The 15,240-nt window shown below is 40.4% G+C and overlaps 1 protein-coding gene across 1 annotated transcript in view; it reads right to left on the bottom strand.

Moving 5' to 3' along the window:
* cpne5a (copine Va) overlaps positions 1 to 15,240 on the bottom strand; it is a 50,933-nt gene that overhangs the window by 12,473 nt on the left and 23,220 nt on the right. Inside the window, exons 8-14 of the mRNA XM_085908023.1 lie at positions 12,627 to 12,690; positions 7,521 to 7,624; positions 7,304 to 7,408; positions 5,058 to 5,099; positions 4,870 to 4,942; positions 3,429 to 3,482; positions 3,051 to 3,112 (exon numbers count right to left, since the gene is read on the bottom strand). Of these exons, the coding sequence (XP_085764149.1) occupies positions 3,051 to 3,112; positions 3,429 to 3,482; positions 4,870 to 4,942; positions 5,058 to 5,099; positions 7,304 to 7,408; positions 7,521 to 7,624; positions 12,627 to 12,690 (504 nt within the window). The remainder of the gene's footprint in view (positions 1 to 3,050; positions 3,113 to 3,428; positions 3,483 to 4,869; positions 4,943 to 5,057; positions 5,100 to 7,303; positions 7,409 to 7,520; positions 7,625 to 12,626; positions 12,691 to 15,240) is intronic.

Here is a 15,240-nt window from a genome sequence, read left to right as displayed (position 1 = left end):
TTTTATCCCTGCCTCCCAAGCTAGTCGTCTATAAAAGTCATGGAGAATCTTCCTTGACTGATGTTGTGCACTGCAGACAAAGGCGCCATCGTCATTTTCTGCCACCTGATCATAAGTCCATGTATCCAATTGCTTCTCCCTGCAAATAACACTGTGTGGCTTCCTATCGCCCTTTTAATGGTTTTACACAAGTAGCCAAAGAGAATCTGGCACCTACGCATGCTTTGAATAGAACAATTAAGGTTTGCGAATCACTTTTAATTGTCGAGCTCATTTTTTATTTAGTGGGCTCTGCATTAGTGTGTTGCCAGGTTTGCATCCCCTACACAAAAATTCCTTGACTGTCTGTGCTTTCTTGGAAGCCATTGACCAGCTGCAGGAGTAGGTATATTTCTTACAATTTGAAATCCCATCTTTGAGGTAACAGCACCAATGCCATGCTGATTTTCCGCGTTCCGCTGAGACAATGACAATATGGTGAGAGGCTCGGAAGTAAGAACTGCCCTGCAGGCTTGGAAATGTATTCCAGGTGGGGTAAGGTACAACAACTATGTGCTTTAGTTTTGTTGGGAAAAACAAATATGGTTGGAACGATGCAACAGAGGAGATCATACTACAAAAGAGGCTTTTATGAGAGCATTTCTATAATGTGGTCATTATAAAGCTGAAATATAAATGACTGAACAGAGATTGTACTTATTGTATGTCTACATAGAGACAAATAATTATTCACACTTGTAGATTCTAAGATGTCGGTGAAGCTAGCATGCTAACATGTTGATGGAATGGTAGAAGAGTGATCCAGACCCAATAAAAACTGACAACACAACACCATGGGCCCTATTTTCTGTTGTCAGCGCAGTTTAACTGTGCACACATGGGTGTAGTTCTCTTTCTTTTGGTATTCTGGACATAATCGGGGGTTTGGAGATCGAAGTTGTCTTTTTCAGGCCAATCCTGCGGTATCCCTCTATTTGCATCACATTCAGGGCAGTTGGAACTAGATGTAGTGGGTTCTGCATGACATTGGCACATAAAATGCAAGCTCTTCCCTTGCCAATGATGTAGTTGGCTATACATGTGACATCGGTAATTAAAGATTGCCTGGCCAGACCCTCCCCCTCCCAAAAAAATAAACCCAAAACAAAACAACGAAGGCTAATTCAAAACACAATTCATGTAGGGCATTCCAAAAAACTCAAATAATTTTTCTTGCAACTGTAGGCATCGATGCAATCTCGACTGGCCCACTTTTGGCACCCGATGCATGTTTGGCAGTCCCACAGGGGCAAAGCCTTTTGTTTTTAATGAGAGTTGAAGAGACTTCTGGATCGCAGGGTTAAGGTTTAATTTCACAACGAGGGTATCGTGCAGTCCTTGGAGACGGCAGGAGTTATTAAAGGTTGCACACTTTCCCTAATTGGTTTGTGTTTGGCAGAAAATAAGAGGCGTAATTACGCAAAGTGCTGAGGGTTGAATGAATGAGACCTCAGCTTCATCTGGTCATGGACAAACATGAAGATCTGTTGTTTGCTTCCCCAAGTAGACACTACATCTTTTTCATCATAAGGAACCACTTCACGTCTTCTTTTTCTGACAAAAGTGTTGATACTTCTCTGTTAATAATAATAATAATGCATCAGATTTACATGGCGCTTCATAATAGATACATTATTCACGCACTTGCACATTTACTCTCCAGTGGCAGTAAACTACGTATCTAGCCAAAGCTGCAGGGTGATGGAAAAAAAAAAAAGAAAACATGGCTGACAGCGTGGCCCGTCTAACCACCAACTCATGTGAGTGACACTGGCGGAAAGGCGGGTGAAGTGTCTTTACCCAAGGACACAATGATACACGACTCGGACAGAGCGGGATCCAAACAGCTACTGGACAACCTGGTCTCACTCCTGAGCTTAATAAAAGGAAATACCACAGTGATAACTTGAATCTGAGAAAATTAATAACCCAAAATGAAATCCAGACCTTTTTTTTTAATTGTGGTTCAACAGAATTATTTTAAAAACAGACGAACAAAAAAGTCCTAAAAAAAAAAGATATAATTGACGGCATTCCGAAAAAAGCTTGAAAATAATTTCACCAATGTTTGTCGTCGAATTAGCATCACACATGTCTTCAAACTTGAAATAATGAATGAGTATGTGTGTATGTGTGTGTGCAAGGGAGAGAGAGAGCAAGCGGGGCAAAGCAATGAGACAGATCTGGGACATAATACTCTGAACAACCAGACAGCTGACAAGTAAAAGCAGGGCACGAAGAAACACGTCCATGTGCAACTGGTTGCCCGGCCTTAATTACGGCTTTCTCCATCTTTTATCATTGTCAGTGACATCGGAGCTGAGCTGCACTGAATCTAAAGGGAACCCCAATTTCACTGGCGGGGAGGGGTCATCCATCAAATCCAAATACTTTGTTTTTATGGCCTAATATTGGACAGTACAGTGCATAAAAATATTTTAAGAATGTAGAAACTGTTAGCAAATTGTTGAGCTAACTTTGATTAGTCGCTATTCTAGGACCAAATCAACTGAGACCAAATGCGAGAGGTAAAGCTAGCATGAACTTGAAATCACCCAGTGCTATTTATCAAACACTCCACATCGCAAGCATATTTTTTTTTACTTAGACAGTCAGCAGCTTGCGGGGAAAGGTCATGCAGCATCAGCGCTTGTTCGTGTCTAATATCACAAACAGACTCAAACCTAACATTCTAGTATTAATTAGTTAAAGCAATAAAACACTCTTTAAACACTTTCAGGCAGGGGTTTTTGCAGCATAATTTGTGTTAAAAATGAATAAATTCATCTGAGAACAAGTTGGAATGTTAACAAAATAATTTTATTAACATAAGCGAGGGGGGGGGTTCTTTTCCAACAGCATCGACCTGAATTAGTATGTAAGTCAATATGTGCCATCCATCCATTTTCAACTAGTCAAATCTGCCTGAGCAGTAAACTGAAATGAATCACTCCAAATGACAGATCGCCCAGCCCTAGCATGGCAGTTAGAAGACAATCCAGAGAACTCACCCTCCTTTAATATAATCCAGGAACGTGTGCTCCGACTCCACATTGAATGACATCAAGGACACCTGAGGATGGAAAAACAAAAAGATCTTCAATTTTTGCTCATTAATGGGAGCGAAAGCCACTCATCGAAACAAACAAATTAGTCAGTCACCTCTGAGCACAAACTGCCTCATCCATGCCCAATGAGTGTGACGCCTGACCAGAATATTTTAATTTCATAATCACTGATGAACGTATCAATGACTACATCAGCAGCCACTTGGCCCCGGACACGAGACTCATTATCAACAAGCTGCCAACTGTCTGCATTGTAAACTGTGACATCGCGAGTGAGTGGAATAAAAAAACAGAGCTGATCTTCCCGTGAAATGAACTCACCGTCCCGGAGTTGATGTATCGCTTTTTCTTGAGCTTCTTCTTTGCGTTCACCACCTAGTGTGGAGAAAAGAGGGATGGTGATCACGTGAAAGATTCTTTTTATTCCGCCCCGGGTGATAAACAATAAAAACATCTTTGCCCCGTGTAGCATGCCTGAAAGGGTAATAGAGTGTACACGGAATCCAATAGCGGCGTGAGAATTAGATAGCATAGATCATGCTGCACAACAACACCGACATTATTCAGAGGGTTGCAGGGCCACGTTGCTCCTGTGAATGCACAATCGAGGCGTACGCAAAGGCTGTGCCATCGCAGTGATAAGCAAGGCAAGCTGTTTCTGCCGTGGAGAAATCATTCCATGACAAAGGAGTTTGTCTGTTCTTGGAGCAGAGTAAAATATTTTGAAAAGGCAGCCAGCTTCCACAAGGCTTCCAGCCAAAATAAAATACAGCCAGACAAGTCGTTGGCAACTATTTCTACAATCCCAAATTGGGTCACAACAATGACACTCCCATACAGTACATGTGTGTCATATTCAGCTCGTGTGTGTTACGCTCAAGCCAAGTGTGCTCTAAGTCAACCAATCTTGTTGTCAAAGCAATCACTCTCAACTTTTACAATCGCATTCTCCAGTCAGCAAAACAATCACACTCAAAATCTGTATGCTATAAAAACCACACACACACTTGTCATCCAAACATTCATTTCGTGCCGTGTGGCATAATAATCACACTCTTGTGTCATAAAAACAATCACTCCGAGATTCCATTCATTCATCTTCCGAGTTTATCGTGAAGTGGAGCAAAACAATTACTCTTAAAGGTATTTGTGACACAACGGTCACACACTTGTTGTTACAACAATCACTCTAGCAGCTATGTGAGGCATAATAATCCATGTCATTATCGTTGTTGAAAGCAATCAGCTCTGGTGCTCATTTATATTCCCGCATTGCTGGTCCAGTCTGCGCCATCCACTTAACCTTTTTCAAGGCAATTGGGACAGAAGCTACCCGATAAGCATTTCCAATAGCGTAGTTCAAGTAGGCATAATCCGGAAAGTCTAAACGTGGGATAATAACAACGTCATCTTAACTGGGCAAAGTAGGCAATATTTTTCTCTAAAAGGTCAAATCCACAGAAATTGAGGAGTCGGATTTCTCCAGGCACAAACTGGATGTCCTTCCTCAGAATAAAATGTTGGATAATGAAAGCAACTTATCTTTGGACTGTGCTTCATTTAACCCTCTTGTTCCACAGTGGCTCATAGTGACACAATCAATTAGAATCAAAACATTAATTTCAATAAAAAACTCGTTTCCCCGTTGTTTTTTAAAACCTCATCTGCGAATAAGCAGACCTGTCTGTCTGTTTCAAAATTCAAATGTGGCTTGTGGGGGACCAAAGTTGTGCGTGTGCTGACATTGCTAATCTGCACTCACCTCATACACGTTCACGTTGGGACCCCGACATAACTCTTTGTAGCTACTGGTGAACTCGCCAATGAAGTCGTGGCTTGGGAGAGAATGACAAAAAAAATAAAAAATTGGGCATTCATTACAGTTCATGCTGATACAGGAATGTGTGTGTGTGTGTGTGTGTGTGTGTGTGTGTGTACGGTTTGTCTGACCTTCCATCTCTGTCCCAGTCATATACTTCCACTTTGATTGTCCTGTAAAGAACAAATGAAAAACAACAGGATGAAGACATTTGTTATTGTCAAGGTGAGCGCGTGTAACACCAAACAAAATAAGCTGCCAAAAAGTGATTCATGGCAGGAAAAATAAAAACACAGCTCCCTTCTATCTGCTACTATATTAAGTATAAAAAAACATCTGAAACAGTCTTCAAAGGATATAATGCAGTATTTGTGTGATGATTCCAATACTCCACATACAATTTTGTGTTTGACCCGATGCCCAAGTTTCTACCAGTAATAGAAGTCACGGGAATTTTCTGTACTTGGCATGATGATTCAGCAGAAGATCTAAAGAGTGCTGCTCGTACAATATTCATCTGTCAGCATTTCAATAGCATCATTTTGAGCCTGATGCCAGCCGAAGAGTTCAAACGCAAAATCTTTTTTGTGTGATTTGAGGAAAAATGATTTTTTTTTCTTTGGTTTCAGGTTAAAGCTTATAATTTGTATTCAGGGTATTCTAAGCGAATATAAATGAAGCAATTATGAAACGGATTTAAGCGTATAACCAGACAATTCCAGGAAAAAGCTTTTCTTCAAAAGGAGACACGTTTATCGTAGTTGTTTAGTTTTACTGGGTTTTAAAATACGCTATTGAATGATGCAGTGTGTTCGGCGTGGCTCTAGTTTGGTCTAAATGCTGCTTGATAGCTTTTGAGTTTCAACTCTTCAGTTGAAGAAGATAAAAACAGTTGCCTAATGCAAGTAGGTTTGAATTTATCACAATCCTGACTAAAGCGAGCAGATTTTATGAATGTACTTTGAGTTGTTGAAGTTACGACCTGTTGCTTAGTTTTGTTTTTGTGGTCAACAACGCTTCAGATAGCCACCACTTGAGTGGATAAAAAAAAAAAAAAAAATGTATTACCCAAATTCCCTTGCTTAACTTCCCATGGAAATTTCCATAAACCTTTCAGGGGATTTTCCATCCCTTTGCAACCTGAAACTCGCTGTAAGCTAAGGTGGTTGAGGGAAAATCCAAAGATAGAAAACCTCCTCATGGGAGGGAGCATATATTTTACAAGTTTTCCAAATTAATTGGGCCGGGGGGCTCGAAAGCGACTGAGCAAGCCAGGGGGGATTCACTCGAAATGAGCAAAGACTTTGCCTCTCTTTGAACGGCTTTCATGAAAAGTTGCTGCTGCTGCTGCTGCTGCTGTCAATCCCGTCTCAGCGGGTCCAAACAGAGGCAACGTCACAGAAGCTGCCCTTTTTTGCCCGTCGGGGTGGGCAAAGCACCCTTTGCCTTGCTCTCTACTCTGGCCCACCCAAAATTTACAAGCATTAACTAGCCCATTCAAACATGTTAATATCCAAGACTTTGCAATCTAAAAATACAGCTTTTAACAAAAAAAAATCTTTTAAAATTTCTTTTATATAATATAGAGAACAAGAAAAAAAAAAAAAAACCTCATACATATTAATGTGAGAAAAGGAGGCAAGGTTCTAAATGACAGCGGCTACTTTGGCTCGCCTAAATCCTCAAAGGTGTCGTGGGGGGCTCTCCTCCATCTGTCTGACCCAATTACCTTGCAGGTGACCAGAGATGGACGGCAATAGAGCAAAAACACATCTTCAGTGACACCCACCATGCCAAAGGGGACAAACTTTGACCATATCAACACATCATCCGACAACACACACACACACACACACACACACACACACACACACACACACACACACACACACACACACACACACACACACACACACACACACACACACACACACACACACACACACACACACACACACACATAAACCTTTCTGAAGCTGCAAGAAGTACAGCAACTTCACTTTTCTTCATTATCTTCTGGTTGCGCTGATTTGCGTGCCCCCCCCCACCCCCTCAAAATAGTAATAAACTAAACTACAAAAAAGCAGCAATTGCGATCTGTTTACAACTCGTGACATCCCTTGTGGGTCATTCACTTATTCTGGATTTTACACTCAATGCTCTAAGAAACATTTTCAATTCTTTTGCTGGTTCCATTGCAATATTTGCCAAGGGAGTGGTGAGGGGGTGGGGTGCATGGAATTAGATATCTTCAGATTGACATCAGGACTCTTTCAAATGTGACGAAAGATGATAAGAATTTGATGCCTACCAATTTGACTGCAATGCACTGCCGGTGAAGAGCAACCGTAGCATATAAATGATGATGTGGGCCTACCTGTCGTAATCTCCGTTGCAGAGCGCCCGCACGGGGATGGAGAAGGGTTGCCACACAGGGTTCAGCGTATTCTTCACCACCTCGGTCTTGTGGCAGATGGTGAACCTGAAAATGAAAGATCCAAACAGATTTGAAGCGCACACCAAAGCTTTTTCAAGTCTACGCCACCTCTGATTTAGCTTTACAAGACCATTGACAATGCAAGAGACAGACTTACGTGCCATCCTCGTTACTCCTGTAGAAGACCATGAAAGGGTCCGACTTGCCGAAGAAGTCCTTTTTGTCCAGTTTGTTGGCGCAAAACTGCATTGTGGTGTAGTCCTTTAGAGGGTGAAAAAAAGTCGTGGAATTTACGAGTCCAAAATAATGCTAGTATGTTACCTAGGTAGCTTAATTCATTATTCAGAAGTGTGAGTTTGAATGTGAGTGCTTGTTTGTTTATAAGTACTCGGTCATTGATTAGCGGCCAGTTTTATTGTTTGTGTAGAAAATGGGCCCATGTGTTGCTTTTTCATTATTGGCCTGTTATTCAGGATGCTGGGCTTTATATTGTGGCCACAATATAAATGCTAATTTGTGGCCCAAATGTGTCGCAGCCTGGTATTGCCAGAGGACTGACTTATTTCCAAAACGGTTTCGGTACTCGTCCGAGCAAAAATCTTCAACGAATGTCTGAGAGTTGAAATTGAATTGCCCACCCAGGCAGCCTCCACATTTCCCGTCTCCTTTTTCTACCGGGAATCTCCTCAGCCCCCTGCCCCAACTACGTTTGCTTGTCCTTGGGTCTGATTCTTCTGACACGACAATGAAGTACATGTGTCCCAATGCTGCTCTCAGTGATTCATGGATAATAATGACAACGAAGAGTTTCCCTTCCTGTGTGTGGATTCCAGATCTGATTTCAAAACCAATTCCTAATCTCAAAAGCCTGTCTATCTGGACAGGGAAGATGTTAGACAGCGCAGTGGTGTGACTCGACTTGCCAGTTTTTGTCGTTTTGAGCCCGAGTTCTTGCGAGCACTGTATGACGGTAAAGAAAATCCAATCATTTCACAGCAAGCAGCAGTTTGGCAAATAGTGATTCTTAAAATCAAATCTTTTAAAATTCACAGCTATTGTGGATTCAAACAGTACAAGTAATGTGCAAAAGGTACAAGGCAAAACACAACTGGTCAACACTCACTATTTTGGAATAGTGATGGGAATTCTATTTTAGGTGGGGTCAACACAATTTCTAAATATTAAACTTACGTACAGCAGGGGACCGTTTTTGTCGTCTATCCTGCTATTGAAGGAAAACGACTTTGTTGATCAAAGGAGCAGGAGACTAGATCTGAACTTTTGTGCATGGAGGAGGTACCTCTGTACACATTGGTTGCACAGGGTCCATGTGAGTGCAGCTAAGAATACACTAGAAAGGCTAGCATTACCATAATTACACTCATTTGTGCACCATTTCATTGTAGGCCGCCATTAGAAAGACAATAAACATGGCCTTAAAACCTCTCTTGCTATCAGATGGTGCTCAAGCTCTTAGCTATGGTATACTAATGAGACTGTGCAGTGAGAAAGTAAAAGACATCAGTAGTTCTACACCACTTCCTTGCGGACCGTTTTTGATGGGTTTTGACAGGAAGACCAAATACGGCGAGAGAAAACATTGACAAAACATGACTTGTAACTTGTACACTCTAATTTAGAAAAAGCAAAAGAGAGCAGGAAGTTAAAAAATAATTGTGGTTGCACAAGTGTGCACACCCTCTTGTTTTAAAATAATTTACCAATAACACACGCAACTCATGTTAACTGAAAATGAATTTAACTGTTCCGGAAGGTATTTCCTAATATTTCTTCGAGCAGAGGCCTGAAGATTTTGGGCTCGGAAAGACCGAGTCTTTACAACCCTCCAATGCACAGAAAAAGTGTTAAAAAGGCAGACAGATCCACCATTCTGCCTGACCAAGATGAAAAGGATGAGTTGAAAAAAAAAAAAAGAAAATACGATGACCATATTAGAGAGTGCCGATTTCATAGCATCTATTAAAGCACCCCCCCATTGTCGATGTTTTTCCCAATCAAACATTTTATGTTTCCAATCATCACGGCAGGGATGTTGAAAACAGTGAAGTGCTGATTAAAATATTCAGTGGCGGCAAAACAAAACAGCCTCTCGCATGTCGTTTTTGTTGTTTTCCAACTCTTTTGTAAAATTGGCAAGTCCACAATGGTCTTTTCCTTCCGCACTTGGTGTTATGGTGAAGTCACAGAGCCATTCTCACAAATTTATATCCTCCACTGTGGCTTTTTTTTCAACAGAATGCCTCACATTCTGTAATTGTTCTCTTCAGGAGCCTCCTCACTTTCACATTTATTTTGTTGACAAATATCATTTAAAGGTGACGTAATGATGTTAGTGACTTCAAGTTTGGGTACAATTAGACATTTATAAAAAACAAAGTACCACAAATATCACTTTGTGGTTCCGGTTAGACTGTGGTGTGTGCTTATCCAATTTGTTTTAGGTAAAAAAAAAAAAACTTCATTCAATCTAACCTGAAATCTTCCCAGAAGTATCCTTTCGTCACATTCAAAGAATGTATGTGTGAGGGTTGGACTGTCAATCATTTAAAGACCCTCCCACTGGCTGGCCAGACTACAACACTACAACTTTAGTCATCATTTGAAGACCCATTAAATGCCTGTAAATTCCTTGGGCTGTTCTCAAACACAGTGCATTAATGTCATTAGCTAATATTTGCTTAATGTGATCAAAAGTTTGGGGTTTTTGGCATTGACTTTCCAGCTAGACATAAAATAAATATACTTTGAAATGCTAACTTTTGCGTGAACATGTACTCTGTTTTAAAATGAATGTTGCACACTTCAGTAAAATAAAATAAATGAAAGTAAAAAAACAACATATTGATTTAAAGTAAAGAAAAACATTGGCAGTGACTTTCCAACTAGACAAAAAATAAATGTGCAGGGCGGAGTAAGTTTTCATCAAAGAAAGATTTAGAAATCATCTCAATGAAAGTACCAAAAAATATATTGGATACACATTAATTTTAATGTGTAAGGAAATTGGATATCAGCCAGTACGAGGGCGGAGTTTTAAAGTGAAACCAATTTAAGATAAAAATCAAAAAGCTCATATACAGCACAGCACGCTCTGAACGAGTCGGAATAAAAAGATCCCTTTGTGCCTTTACTGCTGCTGTGTCATTGTGCTTTTTCTCATTTGCATCCGCCACAGTGTTGGGGCGGATGTTAGATGGAGTGTGTTAATAGTGAGCACTAAAATTGGAAATATTAGCATAGAGCCAAGTTAATTACCCATCGAGTCGCTGCCTCAGGTAGACATTCTGGAAAATGTGGCTAAGTGGCTGAATTAACTCACCCAAGAGAGTGAAAATGAATTTACCAGTGATTTCGTCAGTGATTAAATCACTTTGTCACTTGGTTGAATCATCCAACACGGCCTTTCCTAAACGCTCCCGGAAGCCAAGCACACTCACTTCAATAACCAGAAAGAGTTAGCACACCCTTGGTCACTCACACACACTTTAAAATGACATAAAAAAATCAATTTAAAAAAACGTTTCGTCCCCCAAAATGTTTTCCAGTGAGTGTTTTAGTACAACCATTCATCCATTACTTCAAGCTCATTTTATGATATACTTGAAAATAAATGACTTGAAGATGATTTCATTTAAAATTTGTATTGTATTATAAATAGTCATCTATTAAATTGCACTTCCATAAAAATATAGAGTAATAACAAATACATTGAATGTAAAGAATTAAACTGTTTGTGCATCATGATCTAATCCTTCTGGTGTATCCGCCTGCAATATCGTCTGTCTACATGTATTGCTCCACCATTTGTGTTCAAATATTTATTATAACACAGTAACTATCCATGTTAATTATTAGCCCGACCATAGTATTTTTATTATGATTTATCTTTAAGCTACTGCAGGCATTGCTAAGCAAAACGGTTTGGTTGTTTGATACACACAATTTATAATTGTGATTTTTTTTATATTTAATTTGACAGTAAATTTCATCTGGAAGCCCATACAACATTCATATCTCAAGTTTGCACCCGCAAGTCACAGCAAAAAAAAATAAATTGCCTAAACGGCGGCTTGTATTTAGAAGAATATGTAACTCAAGGTTTCACTGTAGCCCAAAAAAATAAACACCAGTAGGATAGGTTCCACAGGGAGGAAAAAAACAAGGAAATAGATGAATTCCTAAATGATAAAGCACAAACGGGCAGGACCACTATAAATCTACAAAGTTCCATCCAAACTGTAGTCCAAAGTAAATGTCAGTAACTAAAGTCAGTAAACAGAGAACTATTTTATGGTCATTGTGCTTTGTTGACAAAATAAATAATGTGGTCGAGTGCTTGTGAAGCTCAAATTAAAAAGAAAAACACATCAGTGACTAGGAGGAAAAGCTTATTAAACAACAACACCTGCTTCTCTCTCTTTGTGTCGAACAGAAAGTAAGCAAGTATCGAATCATTTGATGCTTCCTTGCTTACACATCATTAAATATGCACGAGGCTGCACCGACAACTTTATAGCAAGAGGGAAACGAGTTATGAATGTAAAGACATCCCTCGGCTTCACTGGCAGAACTTAATGGGATTGTTTACCATCCTTCTTGAGCCAATAGTGATCATTAACACATAGCCTGGAATCAAGGCACAACATAGCGGGAGTGAATGTATGTATGCATGCGTGTGTGTGTGTGTGTGTGTGTGTGTGTGTGTGTGTGTGTGTGTGTGTGTGCAAAACGGTGTGACCATTTGCATATAGTCACAGCCAATCTTGTCAAAGCACAGTGGCATACACGCATCGGATGCCAAGTGGGTAAACGAGCCGAGTGCCTAACATTAAATCCGGCCTAACATTTACGACTCTCACTGCAATATGCAAGAATTTATTATCCACTCTAAGAAACAGACCACAGGCACACAATGCTCCATAAAATCAAAGACCCAATCGGTTCATCTGGCGTTATGCAGAAACAAGCCATTCCTCTTTAAGGCCATGTGTCGATTTTTGCCAATGGCTCGCGACGGCATATCTATTTAAACTGCTGCACGTTCATGTTTATTGAGCGGTAGAATGTTATGTTTTGTGCTGGCTTTTCCTTGTTTTCAGGTCATGTGGGAAGAAAATCTGTGTTTTTATGCAGTACGATAACTTTGTAATTTTTCTCTTGCAGTTCACAACTGTGAGCCAGGCGTGCGAGCTGGCCGATGCATAATATATCCCCCTTGTGATGTTGTAAGCGGGAAACTTACTCTGCAGTTGCCCAACTCCTCGGCAGACAATATAATGGTTCCGCATTTCTTCCCGGGTATGCCACTGCAGAGAGAAAGACAGGAAAAACACAAATGATTCGAATCACCAAGGCACGTCACAACTGATGAATGCTGTGGACTGAAGAAAAGAACAGGGGCTAGCAGCGTGACACATTTGTCATGTAAAACTGCACCGACGATACACCGGAGAAATTGTGTGACAACACTAATGAGAGCATGATTCGGTTTCTCCGCTGCGGCTGCATCTACTTCGACTTGCATCTTTTTTTTTTTTTCATCTTGACGCAATGTGGTGGAAAACTGGTGAAACCCATGTGATTCGCCTGAAAAAAATCCCATCAGAGCATGAACACTTATTAGAACAGCAAGAGCGGCTACGGTGGTTTAGCAATCCTATTATGTGAGCATCATATTAGAAGATCAATTGCTCCGTTGATTATTCGTATTTTGCTCTTTCTCCAAGCGGGATGTTGATGAGGTTTTCGTTCAGTTCTCACATCATTGACAGAAAAAAAAATCAACATATTCTCACTGCTTGTCTTCGTTGACATAAGGTTACAAGTAGAACTAGGACTGGATGCCAGACCAGCAATTGGACTAACATAGAGCCGGGGGGGGGGTCCTTAATCTGTATATTTTTGACATTTTAAATCTAAATAACTTTAGTCAATCAAATTGCATCACCACTGACCTCAAAAGACGTACAAGAAATCTAATTAGAATGGAACAAATTCAGAAGACGTTATTGTGGAAAATATCTACTATATTCATTGCTATAATTAATATTCACTGGCCAAACGTTGAGGTGAACTTATCGTTATTCTTCTGACAAATTAATTTGGGATCTTTAACATGCTCAAATTATATCTGCGAGATTGAGTTGGTTTCCAACTCACCACACACAAAAAAAGTCAAAAAGTTCAAAAAAGAGTGAACATTACATTTTGGCAAATGGCAAAAAGTAACATTGCAGTCGTCATTTGACCTAGAATATGTCATGATCCTGTGTCATTGTACATTGTAAGGAAGGGCTAAACAGCTCTTATTACAAATCCTACACGCGCCCCTGCGACGCCTGATCTTTTCACGAGGTGAGAATATGAATGAAGCGTCGAGGGCTGACGCTCTCTCGTTGCTTCTTCAAATTCCGCGGAGACCCTTTTCAAGGTGAATTAAGCGTCCTTGAATTATTGATGTTTCTGGACGAGTCGCCGTTTGATGGAAACCTCCGAGGAGCCAGTAAACGTTTCACAGCTGAGGCCAAGCCATATTGCTCGAGTCATCACTGCAGTCATTTAAAAATGCGTTGGCCTCAAAAGAATCTTTTTAATCAGCTACATGTTATTGAGTGCTAAACGGGGAGATGAGTGACTTTTTAATATCTTGTATAAAAATTGCCCATCCAAATTTGAAATGAAATGACTCAGTCCATCTCCACTTATCTGCATATTTCTGAAGGTTGGCCAAACAATTAACAATTTATGCAACCAAACATTGACTTACTCAGGCGCTGACTTTGCAGTTAGGCTGGTTGAAGTTCCAGAATGGCAGAACAGACATATGTCAAAGCCAAAACTTCAGCAGAGTTTCAGTGCCATCACAATTCTGTTCACAGGTGTGTGTGTGAAGCATTTCTGTGGGGTTTGCAGTTTAGTGTTAGGTAACAACGTTATCTTCCATAATGCAGCACATACTTTGTGCTGACATGGCGGGGTTATATCGGGGTGTGTGCCCATTTGCACATTCTGGGCTCTGCTCCGAGGGGGATGGCCAAACACCCACGGTACCATCTTTGTCAATCTAATAAAAACCTGGCTTGCTATTTATTGCCCAGCAAAATATGTTTCTAATTGTTTATCCTTGATGAAAGCGTGTGAGAAAATGTACTCCTGAATGTGAAGTGCGACCGGTACGCTTCCTAATGACAAATTTGCCGAAAATACATCTAATTATGTTAATTTATATTATATTAATCTCTGACAATTTAAGACTAATCATGACAAATCACAATATTCCAATGAAACCATAATGTCTCATCCATAGTGAGTGATTTTTAGAACAGGCCAGCGGCATGTGGGTGCCACCTGGTTCCTGTTGGGAAACATGTTGGTGACCCATGATCTGAAATCTCTGATGTTCACAACCTCATAGTGGAACCTGGATCTCCACTAAAACATGGAGTAGAATATTGCCCTGTAGATCACTAGAACTTTCGTGTTCACCACTAGGCAGTGGACAACGAGAATCTACTGGATCATCACAAGATCCTGAGGTAGGACACCTAGCCTAGAACCCACTGATGATCATTCGAAACACCTACAAATGTTGAGAAAGCTTTGAAATTGTAATAAATGAGGCAAACAATATAGTAAATACAGTCACTGTAAATTTATCCCCCAACGTTTTTTTATTTATTTATATCGACTGGTGATTGGAAAGCTCCTTGCATCGCTTTGATGATGAAACGGTGTGAAACGTGCAGCTTCCCACGCTAACCTGCTTTACGGACACAGTCTGCTGTAGGTAATGCGAGCCAACAGCTTGCGAATCTGCAGCGGCTCAACCTGCAAATAAGCTGAGTGGTGCTTTATGA

This window comes from Syngnathus leptorhynchus, chromosome 1, assembly GCF_054491065.1.
Source record: "Syngnathus leptorhynchus isolate UIUO chromosome 1, UIUO_Slep, whole genome shotgun sequence".
Classification (NCBI taxonomy): domain Eukaryota; kingdom Metazoa; phylum Chordata; class Actinopteri; order Syngnathiformes; family Syngnathidae; genus Syngnathus; species Syngnathus leptorhynchus.
Note: the sequence above shows the minus strand (reverse complement) of the source record. Positions and strands in the feature narration are given on the sequence as shown.